The following is a 15541-nucleotide window of genomic DNA, read 5'->3' on the forward strand; positions in this document are numbered from 1 at the left end:
CAATGGGACTAATCAACACTATGATATGACACATGGAAAAGAACTTGGCATTATGTTAGTAATGTATAATCTGAATTTAATCATGAGGAAATATCACATAAACTGAAATTGAGGGACATTCTGCAAAATAACTGGTTTGTATTTTCACAAATGTTAATAACATGAAAAATGAAGACTCAGGAACTGTTCCAGATAAATGGAGACTCAAGACACATGAGAACTCAATAAAATGCATGATTTTAGATGTTCTTTTGCTATAAAGACACTATTGGGCTATATGACAAATCTTAACAGTATCTGTAGATAGTTAATAGTATTGGTTTAATGTTAAACAATTCCCTGACATTGGCAATTATACTGTGCTTATGTAGGAGAGTTCCTAATTTTTCGGAAATAAACACTGAATTATTTAGGGTTAGATGGGGATCATGTCTGCCACTTATTCTCAAATGGTTCAGAAAAAAATAATATATGTGTGTGTGATTGAGTATAGATGATGGTATCAATGTGAAACAGAGAGAGATTAAAAGCTCAGTGGAAACATCTGATGAATCTGGATGAGGGCTATCCAGAATTTTTATTGTACTATCCTCACAACTTTTCTCTAAGTCTGACATTGTCAAATTTTAAAGATATGAAAAAAGTGCTATGAGATCTCAGAATCAGTGGAAGTTTATTTTTACTATTAGAGATTGGAGAAAGTTTCATGTGGGTGACAGATGACCTAGGCCTTGACAGAGAGATATGCAAAAGGTAGAAATGGAGTGTGGTTAAGGAGAGTATTCTAGGCAGAGGAAAAAATAAGAATCAAGGTATGAAGGTAGACATGTAGAGGCTGTGTTTTGAGTATGATAAATAGACTGTTTTGGTGACAGCATTCACATTGTAAGGGAAGAGTAATGGTAAATAAAGGTTGAAAGTCAAATCATAGAGGATTTAGATTTGGCCAATGATTCCCTATGGTAGTGCTGATACTGTAGCGGGAGGCAGGGGATGAGGAGGAATTGAAGATAATGACACAATTTCAAGTCTGGGTTACTTGAAGGAATGATGATAACAAGAATAGAGTCAGGAAAGACAATAGCAGTAGGTTTGTGGTAAAGACAGTGAATTTGATTTTAGACATGTTCAATAGGAAGATAAATATTTGAAAATAAATTCTACTCCAAATAAGACTATGTCACAACCTATTATAATAAAAATATTGAAGATCAAAGACAAAGAGAGAATCCTGAAAGCAGTGAGAAAAAAGAAGCAAATAACATACAAGGGAATCTTTTTTGCTTTTTATACTTTAAGTTCTAGGGTACATGTGCACAACGTGCAGGTTTGTTACATATGTATACATGTGCCATGTTGGTGTGCTGCACCCATTAACTCGTCATTTACATTAGATATATCTCCTAATGCTATCCCTCCCCACTCCCCCCACCCCACAACAGGCTCCAGTGTGTGATGACAAGGGAATCTTAATAAGCCTAACAGCAGACTTCTCAGCAGAAATCTTATAGGCCAGGAGACAGTGAGATGAGGTATTCAACATGCTGAAGGGAAAAAACTGCCGGCCAAGAATACTTCAGAAATGAAGAAGATATAGACTTTTCCAGACAAACAAAAGCTGAGGAAATACATAACCATCAGACCTGTTTTACAAGAAATGCTAAAGGGAGTTCTTCGAGATGAAAGAAAAAGACATTAATGAGTAATATGAAAACATCTGAAAATATATGTCACTGAGTACATAGTCATATGAATACTCTTAATCTAATGATGGTGTGTAAATTACATCTTTAGTATGAAGGTTAAAAGACAAAACTATTAAAAACAGTAACTACAATAATTTGTTAAGGGATATGCAATATAAAAATTATAAATTGTGACATCAAAAACTCAAAATGTTGGGAGGTGGAGTTAAAGAGTTTTTTTCTTCTCTTTTATTGTAATCATAGTTAAATTGTTAAGACTTTTTGTAAGCCTCATGGTAAGCACAATGCAAAAACATATAATAGATATGGTAAAAATAAAAAGCAAAAAATCAAAACAATTATGAAGGAAAATCACTTAGCTATAAAGACAGATAGTAAGAAAGAAATAAAAAAGAAAGGAAGGAAGGAAAGAAGGGGGGGAAGGAAGGAAAGAAGGAGGGGGGAAGGACGGAAGGACTCTACAAAACAACTGGAAAACAATTAATTACATGGCAGTAGTAAGCCCTTACCTACCAATAATTACTTTAATGTGAATTGATTAAGTTATCCCATTAAAAAGCAGAGTAGCTTAATGAATAAAAAAAGCAAGAACCAACTATATGCTGCTTAAAAGAGACTCGCTCCACCTGTGAGGACACACATGGACTAAAAGTGAGTGGATGGAAAAAAGATATTCCATGCAAATGGAAACCAAAAGACAACAGACGTAACTCTACTTGGATAAAACAGACTTTCAGGGCCAGGTGCTGTGGCTCACACCTGTAACTCCCAGCATTCTGGGAGGCTGAGGCAGGAGGATGCTTTGAGCCCAGTAGTTTGAGACCAGCCTGGGCAACATGGCCAGATGCCAGCTCTGCAAAAATAAATAAATAAATAAATAAAATAAATAAAAATTAGCTGGGCATGGTGGCATGCACCTGTGGTCCCAGCTACTCAGGAAACTGAAGTGGGAGAATCACTTGAGCCCAGGAGTTTGAGACTGCAGTGAGCCATGTTCATGGCACTACACTCCAGCCTGGCTGACAGAGCAAGACTGTCTTAAAAACATAGACTTTAAGTAAAAAACTAAAAAGTGATATAGAAGGTCACTATATAATGATAAGGGGGGTCGGTTAAGCAAGAGGATTTAACTATTGTAAATGTATATGCACCCAACATTGGAGCACCTAAGTATATAAAGCAAATATTAACGTACCTAAAGGGAGAGAGAGATCACAATACAATAATAGTAGGGGCCTTCAACAGCCCATTTTCAGTAATGGACAGATCACATAGACAGAAAATCAACAAACATTGGATTTAAACTGTACACTAGACCAAATGGACCTAATTGATATTTACAGAACATTCCATCCAAAAGCTACAGAATGCACATTATTCTCAACTTTACATGGAACATTCTGCAGGGTAGATTATATACTAGGCCACAAACAAGTATTAACGAATTGAAGAAGATCAAAATCATATCAAGTATCTTTTCTGATCACAATGATATAAAATTAGAAATCAATAACAGGAGAAACCACAGAAACTGTACAAATACAAGGAAATTAAACATGCTCCTAAACAACCAAGGGGGTCACTGAACAAATTAAGAGGGAAATTACAAAATTTTCTTTAGGCAAATGAAAAGGAAATGCAACATACCAAAAGATATGGGATACAGAAAATGCTATTCTAAGAGAGATGTTTATAGCAATGAATGCATATATCAAACAGTATAAAGATCTCAAATAAACAACATAATGTTACACCTAAAGGAACTAGAAAAACAAGAACAAACCAAACCCAAAATTAGTAAAAGGAAAGAAACAATAAACATCAGAGTGGAAATAAACAAAATAGAGACTAAAAAAGCAATACAAATGATTAACAAAATGAGGAGCTGATTTTTTTTTTTTTGAAAAGATAAACAAAATCAACAAAGCTTTGGCTAGACAAAGAAAAAAAGAAAGAACACCCAAATAAATAAAATGAGAGATGAAAAGGAGATATATAGCCTGGGCAACATAGTAAGACCTCATTTCTATATATAATTAAAAAAACATTTAGCCGGGCATGGTGGCACACACCTGTGGTACCAGCTACTCAGGAGGCTGAGGTGGGAGGATCACTTGAGACTGGGCAGTGAAGGCTGCAGTGAGCCGTGATCACGCCACTGCACTCCAGCCTGGGCAACAGAGCAAGACCTCGCCTCAAAATTAAAAAAAGAAGATGAGATATAACTGATACCACAGAAATACAAAGAATTGTTAGAAACTGTTATGAACAATTATATGCCAGCAAGTAGGAAAACCTAGAAGAAATGGATACATTTGTGAACACATACAATCTACCAAGATTGAAGTATGAAGAAATAGAAAATCTGAATAGATCAATAACAAAGGAGATTGAATCAGTAATAAAAAGTCTTCCCTCAGAGGGAAGCCCAGGACCAGATGGTTTCACTGCTGAACTGTACCAAATGTTTAGAGAACTAATTATTTTCAAACTATTCAAAAAAAAAAGGAAAAGGGGAGAGTTCTTCCAAACTCATTTTATAAGGCCAGCATTACCCTGATACCAAAACCAAACAAGGACACAACAAAAAAAGAAAGCTAAAAGCCAGTGAGAATGTTCATCCTGTAATGATTATAAAACCCCCAATTTAGTCTCCTTTCCCTGGGCTCTCAAGCTTTTTTGGGAGCAAGCTGGGAGCCTTCTTTGCTCTTCCCAGAAAGCCTCATTATGTGAGTAATAAATATTCCACATCTTCTTGGTATGTGTATGTCACCATTATCTCAAAATCCAAACCAAGTTTAGGGGAAGAAAGTCCATCCTGCTTCTTCATGGTGAGTAGAACATAGAAAAGGAGGCAGAACAGATTATTTTTGTGTGGGCTTGTGGGGTCCAGGAGAGAGGAGTTCAATTTGGACATATCGAGTTTGTACTAATACAAACTACCTAGCAGGATGCCTGACACATAGCAAACAAAAATGTTAGCTTCTTTTTCCTATAAACCTTTATATTCTTACATTTCTTGAGTTAAAACCTTATCTGTACATTTGACCAAATAATGGAGGCTTAAAAATAGCCTAATGACAATAATACTTATCAGTTATTGATCACCCACCACGTACCAGGCATTGTATTAGAGACTTCGTGGATATTATATCTTAATCTTTACAATAACTCTATGAGGTATATATAATTCAAATTCTATAAATGAGGACAACTGAGGGTTTGAAGTCACATGATGTGTAGGTTGTTAAACTATATTCAAATCCAGATCGGCGAAACTCCAGAAGCTGTACTCTATTTATTATGTTGTAATTCCTCTGATTATGAACATTAAACTAGATTGATGATATCTACCACTTACTTCATAGTATACAGCATATAGAGGATATCAGCTTGTTCCTGTAAGCTTGAGGTCTCCTTCAACTGTAAAACCAGTGCTTTAAAGTCAACCTCTCCAGACTGGTCTCTAGGAAGATGTATTTCTACACGAACAGAGGGAACCTTTAGTTTGAGAAATGATGAAAAGAAATTAAGTTCACAAGTGCTCAACTTAAATAATGTCCTAGAATGAGTCATCTTTTTACCTCTAAACCTTTTCCAAAGGAATTCTTTAAATATTAATGAAAAGCAAAGCAAAAACAATGAAACCTTCCAGATGTATAATACAGCAATCTAGTTTTCCCAAAGTCTGACCAGACAAACTTGCCCAATGTAAAAGTTCACCAGGATAGCATTTTGCGTACCACTAGTTACTACTAACAAGAACCATAATGACTAGTTCTATTATTTCCCATAAAGAAGGCAGTTTTTCAAAAAGCCGATAGAAATACCTCTTGCGCAAATTTACCTGGTTCTCCTGTCGGGAATGAGATGAATCAAGTAAATTGAATGAAGGCCGGGAAGCCTGAAATAACTTCATAGGAAGATACATGTGAACATCTGCAAAAGTATGACATTTGCGGGAAATATTAGATAATTAGGAGACTAATAGAAATGCACAATTGACTCCAACAATTAAGTCACATGTGAGTCAATTCTTTATAGAACAAGAATGAGAAATTTCTTCTTTCTTGGTAATATCAAAGAAAACAAATATGAATACCAGATAATTTAAATCATGTGCAATTAATAAGTATATTTTGAATTGAATTTCTAGAATTATAGCACTAGCTGGACATGTAAGATATTAAATTTACTAATGTAATTAATCCACAATGGTGCGTTCACTGATACTTTGATGGAATATGACATATAATAGAAAGAACTCAGTTGCATTTTATATTTTCCGAACTTTTCTAGGTGAATATCTGGCTGTTAGTGGTTAAATTTCCCTAACAATACGTGAATGGATAATCCTATCTAGGGAATAAAAAAAATGTAGTTGAGATATTCCTAAGATTGTTTACTTACAGTTCATTGTTGAAATACTTACCATCACCTCTAAGGAAAGATTTGTAATTTTCACCACTTTACAGATACAGAAAGAGAGATACAGAGCTCAAATAACTGTTCAAGCAAGTAAGTAGCAGAGCTGGGAATTAAGCTCAAGTTTTCTGGTTCACAACTGAGAAGTATAACTTAATACATTTCATCTCTTCATATACGCCCTTTCTCAAGGAAGCATACTCAAAGGGTATGCTAAGCTTTTCCCTATTATAAATGTTAAATGATTCCCAAAGTTCATGTTTAATGTCTTTGGTTAGTAATGGTCAATAAAGTTTTAGACAGCAAGAGCATGCATCTCAGTCATTCTCATCATCTGTAGAACGTTAACATTCAGGTCTTCTAGGTGTGGCCAAGGGAGCCCTTCTCTCCTGTCATATCCAGCTACTATCGAGACATTGAACACTCTTTGGAACCATGACTACTCCTGGCAATGTGTGGCAGAAGACACCCTCCACTGTAAACACAACTGAAGGAGGGTAGTGGCCATGGGGAGGAGAATGGCAAAGTTGTAAAGAATGAGTATTATATTTGACAAAACAGATCTACATTGCTGGAACAACAATAAAATTCCACAGAAGTAATTTTCCCAAAGGAAAAGCCCTTTCTACCATTTTTAACTTTAATGTTATAGTTGAATATGCTCCATGTCTCTTGTTCTGCCTCTTCTTACCATGTTACCAGTTAAACCAGACTACATAGCACTACCTGCAGCATAACTATACACAATTCACGAATTTTACAAATATTTGAGTGTCTAATGTGTTCTAGGTGCTGTCTGAGATGCTGGGGATAAAGCAGTGAACAAAACTTAAGTTCCTGCTTACATTGTAATCAATGCCCGCCCCCATCCTGGGCTTCACGTCATCCTGTGCCTGACTCTGGTGAGTCACAGCATTACTCACTCTGTACATGCAGTTCCTTGGCCTTGGTCACCAAGGACATTAAGTCGCAGGTTGTTTGCACAGCAGCTCGGAACCGATCTAGCCCTCCCTTCTGTGAGGTAGGGGCTAGTTTAGGATGGGGAGCAGTGTGCGCCAAAAGGTGATCTAAATAACGAGCAACTTCATCACCACAGCGAGCTGCAAGGTTAGTGGGGGAAGGGGGAAGAGAAAAGAATGAAAATATTTTAGTTACTTTATAATCTACCCCAGCAAAGAGAATGATTGGCTCCTGTGCTCACAACATAGCACCAGAAGTAGGTTGTTTTTAGCTCATGGAGGAAAAGCTTGTGATCATGATATAACCTCATTACTTTAAGATCCAGCGACCATGGCCATTTACCAGAACCCACCTCTTCTTCAACTTGCTGAGACAAGGTCAGGGTTCTTGAAAGCAGTATGAGCTTATTTTATACTGGAGCAAGCATTTAACAATCTGTGTATTTGCGTGTGTGCATGTGATGGTAATGGTGACAGGGATGGAGGAGGAGCAGAACAGGGAGCTTCAGGTGGCACTAATCTGAGGGGACTTTTGTGAGGAAGGGCCAGGAAAGGGCAAAAATCTTCCTAGTCACCTCATTTGTTTATTCACCAAATATTGTTGGCTGCTGTGTACCAGGCAGTGTACTAGGTACTGACATTTCAGTGGTGAAGAGGATGGATATGGTCCCTATCTTCTTGGACTCCCCTTCCCCCATACACCTTCTATAACATTATCTCTGAGTATGGGTAATGGAAAGAAAAACAACATGTATCCTGTGGAAGCTTAGTACTTTAGACTTTACATGAATATTCACAATGTTTATAGTTAGAAAAGCACACTATTCAGATCAATACCAAAGTCTGCTATATCAGTCATGAGTCATCTGGTTTTTGATGATATTTACTGATCTCTCCAGATGTCTTTCTGTGTTCTGACGTGACTAAGGCAAACTAGTAGAGCTGTAAGAATGGAGTTCATATTCAGTGACATCCTAATGACAAAGATTGTAACCTTGAATATAATCTAGAAACTTGAGTGGAGGATTATGAAGAATATGGAGAGAAGCTCTTTACCCACAGAAGGGCTGGCAAGCAATAAATACATTCATTTTGAGACCACTGATGAGTAAACCCGGAAGTAGGAAAGTGGCTCAGAATGCCATAATGTCAAATTCAGTAATATGTATCATTAGAAATATATATTTTAGTAATCCAATGGAATGAGTACTACAGATAAAAATCACAACTACCTATAGAATAGCAAACAATCTCAATATATGATCTTTTCATTTAATTTTCAAAGTATTTTATGCCAAGACATCATGACTTTGGTTGTTATTGATAACAGTAAATAGCCTTGTATTTAATGTACTTTTCCAACAAAGAAATTCAACTGTTTTAGATCTTACAAAAACAAATACAGAATAAATGAAGTGGTGCTTAGTGAGTAAATATCGGGCCCAAAAAAGAAAATAGTCCTTCTGACTGCTAATGTGTTGCCCTATTGTATGAGATTGTGCTGGCTGACCTCACTGAGGACCGAAAATTTATTTTTTTTCTTTTCTCCAACATACCACTCTTAAGATAAAGAAATTGGCTGCCTTAAGTTACAGGCTAACAGTCAAATACCCAGACAATGAAAGCAGGCAAATCATGTTTTAGAGGGCTAGACAAATAATTCTTTCTCATTGGTCCTTCTTTGTATGAGATTCAAGCAACATAATGCCTACTCTGCCTAAGTCAGTATTTTAACACTGTAGGGTCGTGTTGCTCAGTCACTTTCAATTCACGCCCCTGCAGTGCTTTCTCACTATATCACCTTTGTATTCCTAGAAGCCAGTTAGAGTTTGACTTAGTTGTATTTGCCTAGTTTGTACTACGAAAATAACAGGCATACTGAATAGCCTTTTTCAAACTACACAGACCTCCGCACAGACTCTGATATGCTCCTCTAATATTATATAAAAGGACTCTAATTAAATTTCATATTTTTATGCTTTTTAATGTCAAAAAGCCCTATTGTATATGTATTATTTTCCTACTTCACACTTGATTAAACATCTGTCACTCACCACTGCTTCTTCCCATGTCAAAATCACCAGTCACTTCAAATGCCTGGGAGAGGAATCTTCCCCAATCTTAGTAAGGGACAGTCCAACTCCATACTCCACAATTACCACCGGAATATTAGACCAGAAACCAAAGGTAAGTAGAGGGAGGAAAAGTAAAGCCAAACAAAAGTAGAGATCTAGGTGTATTAAACAGGAGTGAGGACAGAACACTGTGAGACTGCTGGCAGCGTAAATTATTAAGGATGGTGCTAAACAATATTTTGTAGTTTTGTCCAGCCAGGCCAGTGCTTTATGAAGCCTCCTTACCACGACTGGTTGAATCATAATCATTCATCCAGTTGGCAGATTCCAGGTAATCATAGTTGTCATCATAATCTTCACTGTACAGCTTACCCTCAGGTCCAGGGTCCATGAAGCTCAAGTGTGTGCAACAAGATGTTGTTAAAAACTCTGACAATTTACCTGTTTGAACCCTAAAAATTACAGGAGGATAGAAAACAGAAAATCAGGGGTGATCCTTTTTAAACAACACAATGTTAGTGATAAAAGGACACCTAACATGTTTTGTTGGGGGATTACTAATGTGCATACATTAATATAAATTTTGTAAAAACAAAATTTTACAGCACTCCTAGGCATGGTATACATCTTAAATGGCTGGGGGACTGTATTAATAAAGGTTACAATTATGGATTAACAATCCACCAGCAGACCAGTTTTGCTCTCTTCTACTGCCATATATTACGTTGCTAACTATGCCAAATATCTGGTAAAAATTTGCATTGGTTACTGGAGAAGCCTGGAGAGAATGAAGATAAATCATCACAAACCCATCACATCATTTAAAAAAATACCCAGAGGCCATTGGAACATAAAGGATGGTACTTGACAATTTTGTAAATTATAGTAGACTGTAAGCCATATTGTCTCCTACTTATGAAGACAATTACAAAATCCAAAAGCAAAGTCAGCATTACCAAATTTCTAAAGAGGCCAACTTGAAGGGGCTATCAGTGGCCACACCTTGGATAATTAAAATATTGAAATAATGACAGAAATGGATCATGGCATATTAAATAAAATAATAATCTATGAATCTGTGCTGATACTAAACTACAAAATAAAAGGGAGGAAGGGAAAGCTCTTTTTTAACATAAGAATTTCCACCAATAAATGTACCCAGAATGATAGAAATACAATTTAATAACTCCATTAGTAATAAGTAAATTCATGCAAGGATCAATGGAAGCTAATATGATTTGATCAAACACTGTTGGAGAGAGGATATGCAGCAACCTGGCAGATACCAGGTTCAACACCTTAAACAAGTGATCAAGGTTATCATCACCCAATAACGTCACAAACAAATCTCATGTGCCTCCTGATATGATGCACTGAAAGGGACTGTAGTAAATTCTTACAATTGTATGTTTCCCTGGCATCTATTTTGAATATAAGCTTAACTTTCTCATACCAGAAGCAGAGTTCAGTCATCTTTGACAGTTTCCAGTTGTACACCTCCCTCAGTTTCTCACTGTGGTCAGTCCACATATCTGCCTTACACAACTTCCTCTTGGTAACCACCTCCCTAAGGGACAGCTAAATATGATCTATTCGACTAGCCTTACTGATCCTCACATCCTACATGAACTATGCCAATATGCCACAGTGACCACCTCTCAAGTCACAGTGTGACCTCCAGGAAGTCATGCCTGCTTGCTTTAAACCCATCAATTAAAACTCCCCAAGGAATATCTGTTTGGATAATGCCCTGGACCTCAATAAAGGCACTGGCCCATGGGTCTCTCTTTTTCTCTCTCCACATACTCCCTGACATCAGTGTGTGTGGCCTCCAGGTATTCTGTGTACCCCACCCGCAGGACCTGTAATAATAAAATCTTTATTTCCATCTTGTGCCTCTCCTAACCATTGAAAAGGTGCTCTCCATCTTAAAGATCCTAATTTAAAACAAGGACCCAACATCACACAGGTAGTATTCCTGCCAAAAACATATAGCCTAAATCTAATCATGAGAAACAACCAGACAAATCCAAATTGTGAGATATTCTGCAAAATAACTGACTTGCATTCTTCAAAAATGTAATGAAAACTGTCACGAAAGATTGACAAAAGGCTGGAGAACCCTTCTAGATTCAAAGATACCAAAGAGATATAACAACTAAGTGCTAACATGTGATCTCTGATTGGATCCTGGATTGGTGGGAAAACAGCATGATAAAACATTATTGGGATAATTGGGTAACTTTTTATTTTTCCTTCGACTTTATTTATTTCCAACTTTCATTTTAGGCTCAGGGGTACATGTGCAGATTTGTTACATGGGTAAATTGCGTGTCACAGGGGTTTGGTGTACAAATTATTTCGTCACCCATAGTAAGCATAGTATCCAATAGGTAGTTTTGTAGTCCTCACCTACCTCTTGCCCTCCACCCTCAGGAAGGTCCTGGTGTCTACTGTTTCCTTCTTTGTGTCCATGTCTACTCAATGTTTAGTTCCCACTTATAAGTGAGAACATGTGGTATGTGGTATTTGGTTTTCTGTTCCAGCGTTAATTTGCTTAGGATAATGGCCTCTATATGCATTCATGTTGCTGCAAAGGACATGATTTTGTTCTTTTTTATGGCAGTGTAGTATTCCATGGTGCATTACGTGCCACATTTCCTTTAACAAGTCCACCATAGATGGGCATCTAGGTTGATGCCCATCTTTGTCTTTGCTATTGTGTCTAGTGCTGTGATGAACATATGCACGTAAGTGTCTCTATGGTATAATGATTTATATTCTTTTGGATATATATCCAGTAATGGGATGGCTGGGTAGAATGGTAGTTCTATTTTAAGTTGTTTGAGAAATCTCGAAACTGTTTTCCATGGTCTCCCAGGCTGGAGTGCAGTGGTGCAATCCTGGCTCACTGCAACTTCCGCCTCCCAGGTTCAAGTGATTCTCATGTCTCAGCCTCCCGAGTAGCTAGGATTACAGGTATGCACCAGCACGCCTGGCTAACTTTTATATTTTTTGTAGAGACAGGTTTTTGCCATGTTGGCCAGACTAATCTTGAACTCCTGGCTTCAAGTGATCTGCCCGCCTTGGCTCCCAATCTAAGTGTGATGATTATATTACAGTTATATGTAAGAATGCACTTGTTCTTAGACAAAAACAACAACAACAACAACAACTTAAGTATTTAGGGTTGAAGAGTTATGATGTCTATGGCTAATTATTTTAGCAAAAAAGCATGTGTGTATATGTGTGTACATATATGTATATACATATACATAACACATAGTATATGTAGTATGTACATGTATGTGTATATGCATACATATGTATATGGGAGGACGTAGGGAGGAAGAGAGAAAGGAAGGGGGGAAAGGCAGGAAGGGAGGGAAGGGAAGAAATAGAGAATGCACAGTGGGACAAAATGTTAATAATAGGTGAATCTTGAAAAAGGGTATATGGGTGTTCAGCAGTATTCTTGCAAATTTCTGTAAGCTGGAAATTTTTCAAAATAAAAACTTGGGGGAAAAAGAAAAGAAAAGCAGCTAGAATCAAATAATCTAATAGGCATTAGAAAAACAAAACAAAACAGGTTTTCTGATCCTTTGAGATCTAGGCAAAGAACAGGGTAGGAAAAACTTCCAACCTTCCTCTACAACATTAAATTCCTTGATTCAGTCTATCAAACGTTAGCTCCTCTGAGTAGGATGGGATTATGTTATTGAAGATACAGTTAGTCCCCACTTACTCCTACAGGATATGTTCCAAAACCCCCCTTGTAGATTCTTGAAACTGCAGATAGTACTGAACTTTATATATATATATATATATATATATGTATACACACACACACACTGTGTTTTTTCTTATACATACATACCTATGATATAGTTTAATTTATAAATTAAGCATAGTAAGAGCTTAAAATAATGAAACAGAACAATTATAACAATATACTATATTAAAAGTTATATGAACGCAGTCTCTTTTTCTGTCTCAAAATATCCTCTTGTACTGTACTCACCTATTTGCAAACTACAGGTTGACCATGGGTAACTGAAATATCGGAAAGTGAAACTGTAGATAAGGAGGGACTATCATACACAGAAAGGCACCACAGGTATGCCACTACTGTACCCAGCCCCCTAATTTCATTTCATTTCACTAAAGAGTGTATAGAGGTCACTTACCTTGCCCCACCAAAATAGCCATCTTGCATTTTTCGGAGTGCTGCCAGGATACTCGAATTCAAGCTTGTTCCATCTTCATCTTGAAATGAACAGAATTTTAAAACAATCTTTGTGGTTTTAACTCTGAAGTAGGGGGAAATCTTGTAATTATTTCAAATCAACATTCTGGTGGTTACAGTACAAATGAGACACTCCTCATTGACCACCCTGATTTTAACAATTCATCTGAGAGCCAACAACACTGAAGAATGGGCAAATGGTAAGGGATGATGACTGATAGACAGATTTCCTCAAAGGCATTATCTTATTTGTCAGAAGTACTTAGCACAGTGCCTGATGGCAGAACACTGAATGACTACTGAATGCTGATAATACCAGTAGCCACTACTTGTTGAATGTTATGTGCCAAGCACTGTGCTAAGCGTTTTATAGACATTATCTCATATAAAGAACCTTGGCATATATGTCTGTGTATAGGCATAAAAACATCTAGAAAGCTAACAATTATCTGATTTTATGTGGAAGGAATCGTACTACACATACTCTTTCATGATCTGCTTTCTAACTTAACCTTTGTAATAGCTAAAAATAATTCCTAGTAAATTTAGACTGTTTTATATTATAATCAACACTGTAATGAAGACCATTGTACCAACATCTTGATGCACTTATTCTATTATATCCTTAGGTTAAATTCTTACAAGTAGAACTATTAGGGCAAATGAAACACTAAGTAAATTTACAGAGATTGCCAAATTGCCCACTATAAGGGTTGTGCCAATTATATTTCCATCAACAGTATAGAAAGTGACTTTTTCCTACACTTTTAACAACGGGCAATGATCTTTTAAATTTTTCTTAATCTGACAGGTAAAACAAGAAGATATTGCTTTAATTTTATTGCCAATAAGATTATGCATATTTTCATGTATTTACTAAAAATCTGTATTTCTTTTATGAATTGCCTGATCATGTCCTTTTCCCATTTTTCCATTAGGTAGTTTATCTTTTTTCAGTTGACTTTCAAGAGTTCTTTGTTTTTTGGGGATATTACCCTTTTCATTCTTATATATATGACAAATACTTTATCTAGTTTATTATTTTTCTTTCAACCTCATCCACAGTACTTTTGATATAAAAGATTTATTTTAATTTTCATGTTTTTAAATCTGACAGTGTTTTATTTTTGTGTCTTGCAAAGGACAGCTCTCTTCAACCTAAGATAACAAAAATATTCTCTCATATATATATATTTTTTTGTTTTTGTTTCTGTTTTTTGAGATGGAGTCTGGCTCTGTTGTTCAGGCTGGAGTGCAGTGGTGCAATCTTAGCTCACTGCAACCTCTGCCTCCCGGGTTCAAGTGATTCTTCTGCCTCAGCCTCCCAAGTAGCTGGGACTACAGGCACTTGCCACCACACCTGGCTAATTTTTGTATCTTTAGTAGAGATGGGGTTTCATGATGTTGGCCAGGGTGGTCTCAAACTCCTGACCTCAAGTGATCCGCCCGCCTTGACCTCCCAAAGTGCTGGGATTATAGGCTTGAGCCACCCCGCCCAATCTCCCATATTTTTTTCTAAGACTCTCACAGGTTTATTTTTTATGGTTAGCTCTTTAATCTATTTAGAATGTATTTTTGCAAAGAAAAGTAAAGTAGCAAGCCTAAATGAATTATTTTCCCAAATGTATTTATATTTACATTTTGTCTGTATTTGAAATTCTATCTTTATTATTACTTTAATTACAATAGATCTTTCACTTTCTTTTAAAAATTTGGTTATTCATTTACATTTTCTCTTCCACATGAAATCGAGGTTCAGCTTGTTCGTAAAAATTTATGTTTTTGTTATTATTGGGAATTGCCTGAATTGATATAATGAGAGTGGGTAATTTCTCAATATTAACTATTTACATCTAGGAACATGGTGTATCTCTCTACTAATTAAAATATTTTATTGTCTTCAATAGTTTTATAGTTTTTCTCATACACTTTTATAAATGTTTCTATTCAGCTTATACTTGTATTCTTACTTTTCTAGGAAATCTGTCAATTTTATCTAGATGTACAAAATTGTAGTTGGTATTCTTTTATAGTGTTTAAAGTCTCCTCTATTTCTGTTGCTATATCTCCTTTGTCATTCCTAACATTTTTATTATTTTTTTCTTTACTCTGAATTCTACTTCACCAGAT

At 36.3% G+C, this 15541-nt stretch overlaps 1 protein-coding gene across 4 annotated transcripts in view; it reads right to left on the reverse strand.

The window, feature by feature from the left end:
* The window catches only part of PHKA1 (phosphorylase kinase regulatory subunit alpha 1), a 131437-nt gene that overhangs the window by 34813 nt on the left and 81083 nt on the right, over positions 1-15541 (reverse strand). For 2 of the 4 annotated variants that reach the window (XM_021932563.2, XM_021932564.2), the window contains exons 17-21: positions 13353-13431; positions 9451-9617; positions 7055-7231; positions 5554-5645; positions 5068-5207 (exon numbers count right to left, since the gene is read on the reverse strand). In XM_021932563.2, coding sequence (XP_021788255.1) covers positions 5068-5207; positions 5554-5645; positions 7055-7231; positions 9451-9617; positions 13353-13431 — 655 coding nt within the window. The remainder of the gene's footprint in view (positions 1-5067; positions 5208-5553; positions 5646-7054; positions 7232-9450; positions 9618-13352; positions 13432-15541) is intronic. The other 2 variants (XM_021932565.2, XM_021932566.2) reach the window with 1 other exon arrangement.

This window comes from Papio anubis, chromosome X (genome assembly GCF_008728515.1).
Source record: "Papio anubis isolate 15944 chromosome X, Panubis1.0, whole genome shotgun sequence".
Taxonomy (NCBI): domain Eukaryota; kingdom Metazoa; phylum Chordata; class Mammalia; order Primates; family Cercopithecidae; genus Papio; species Papio anubis.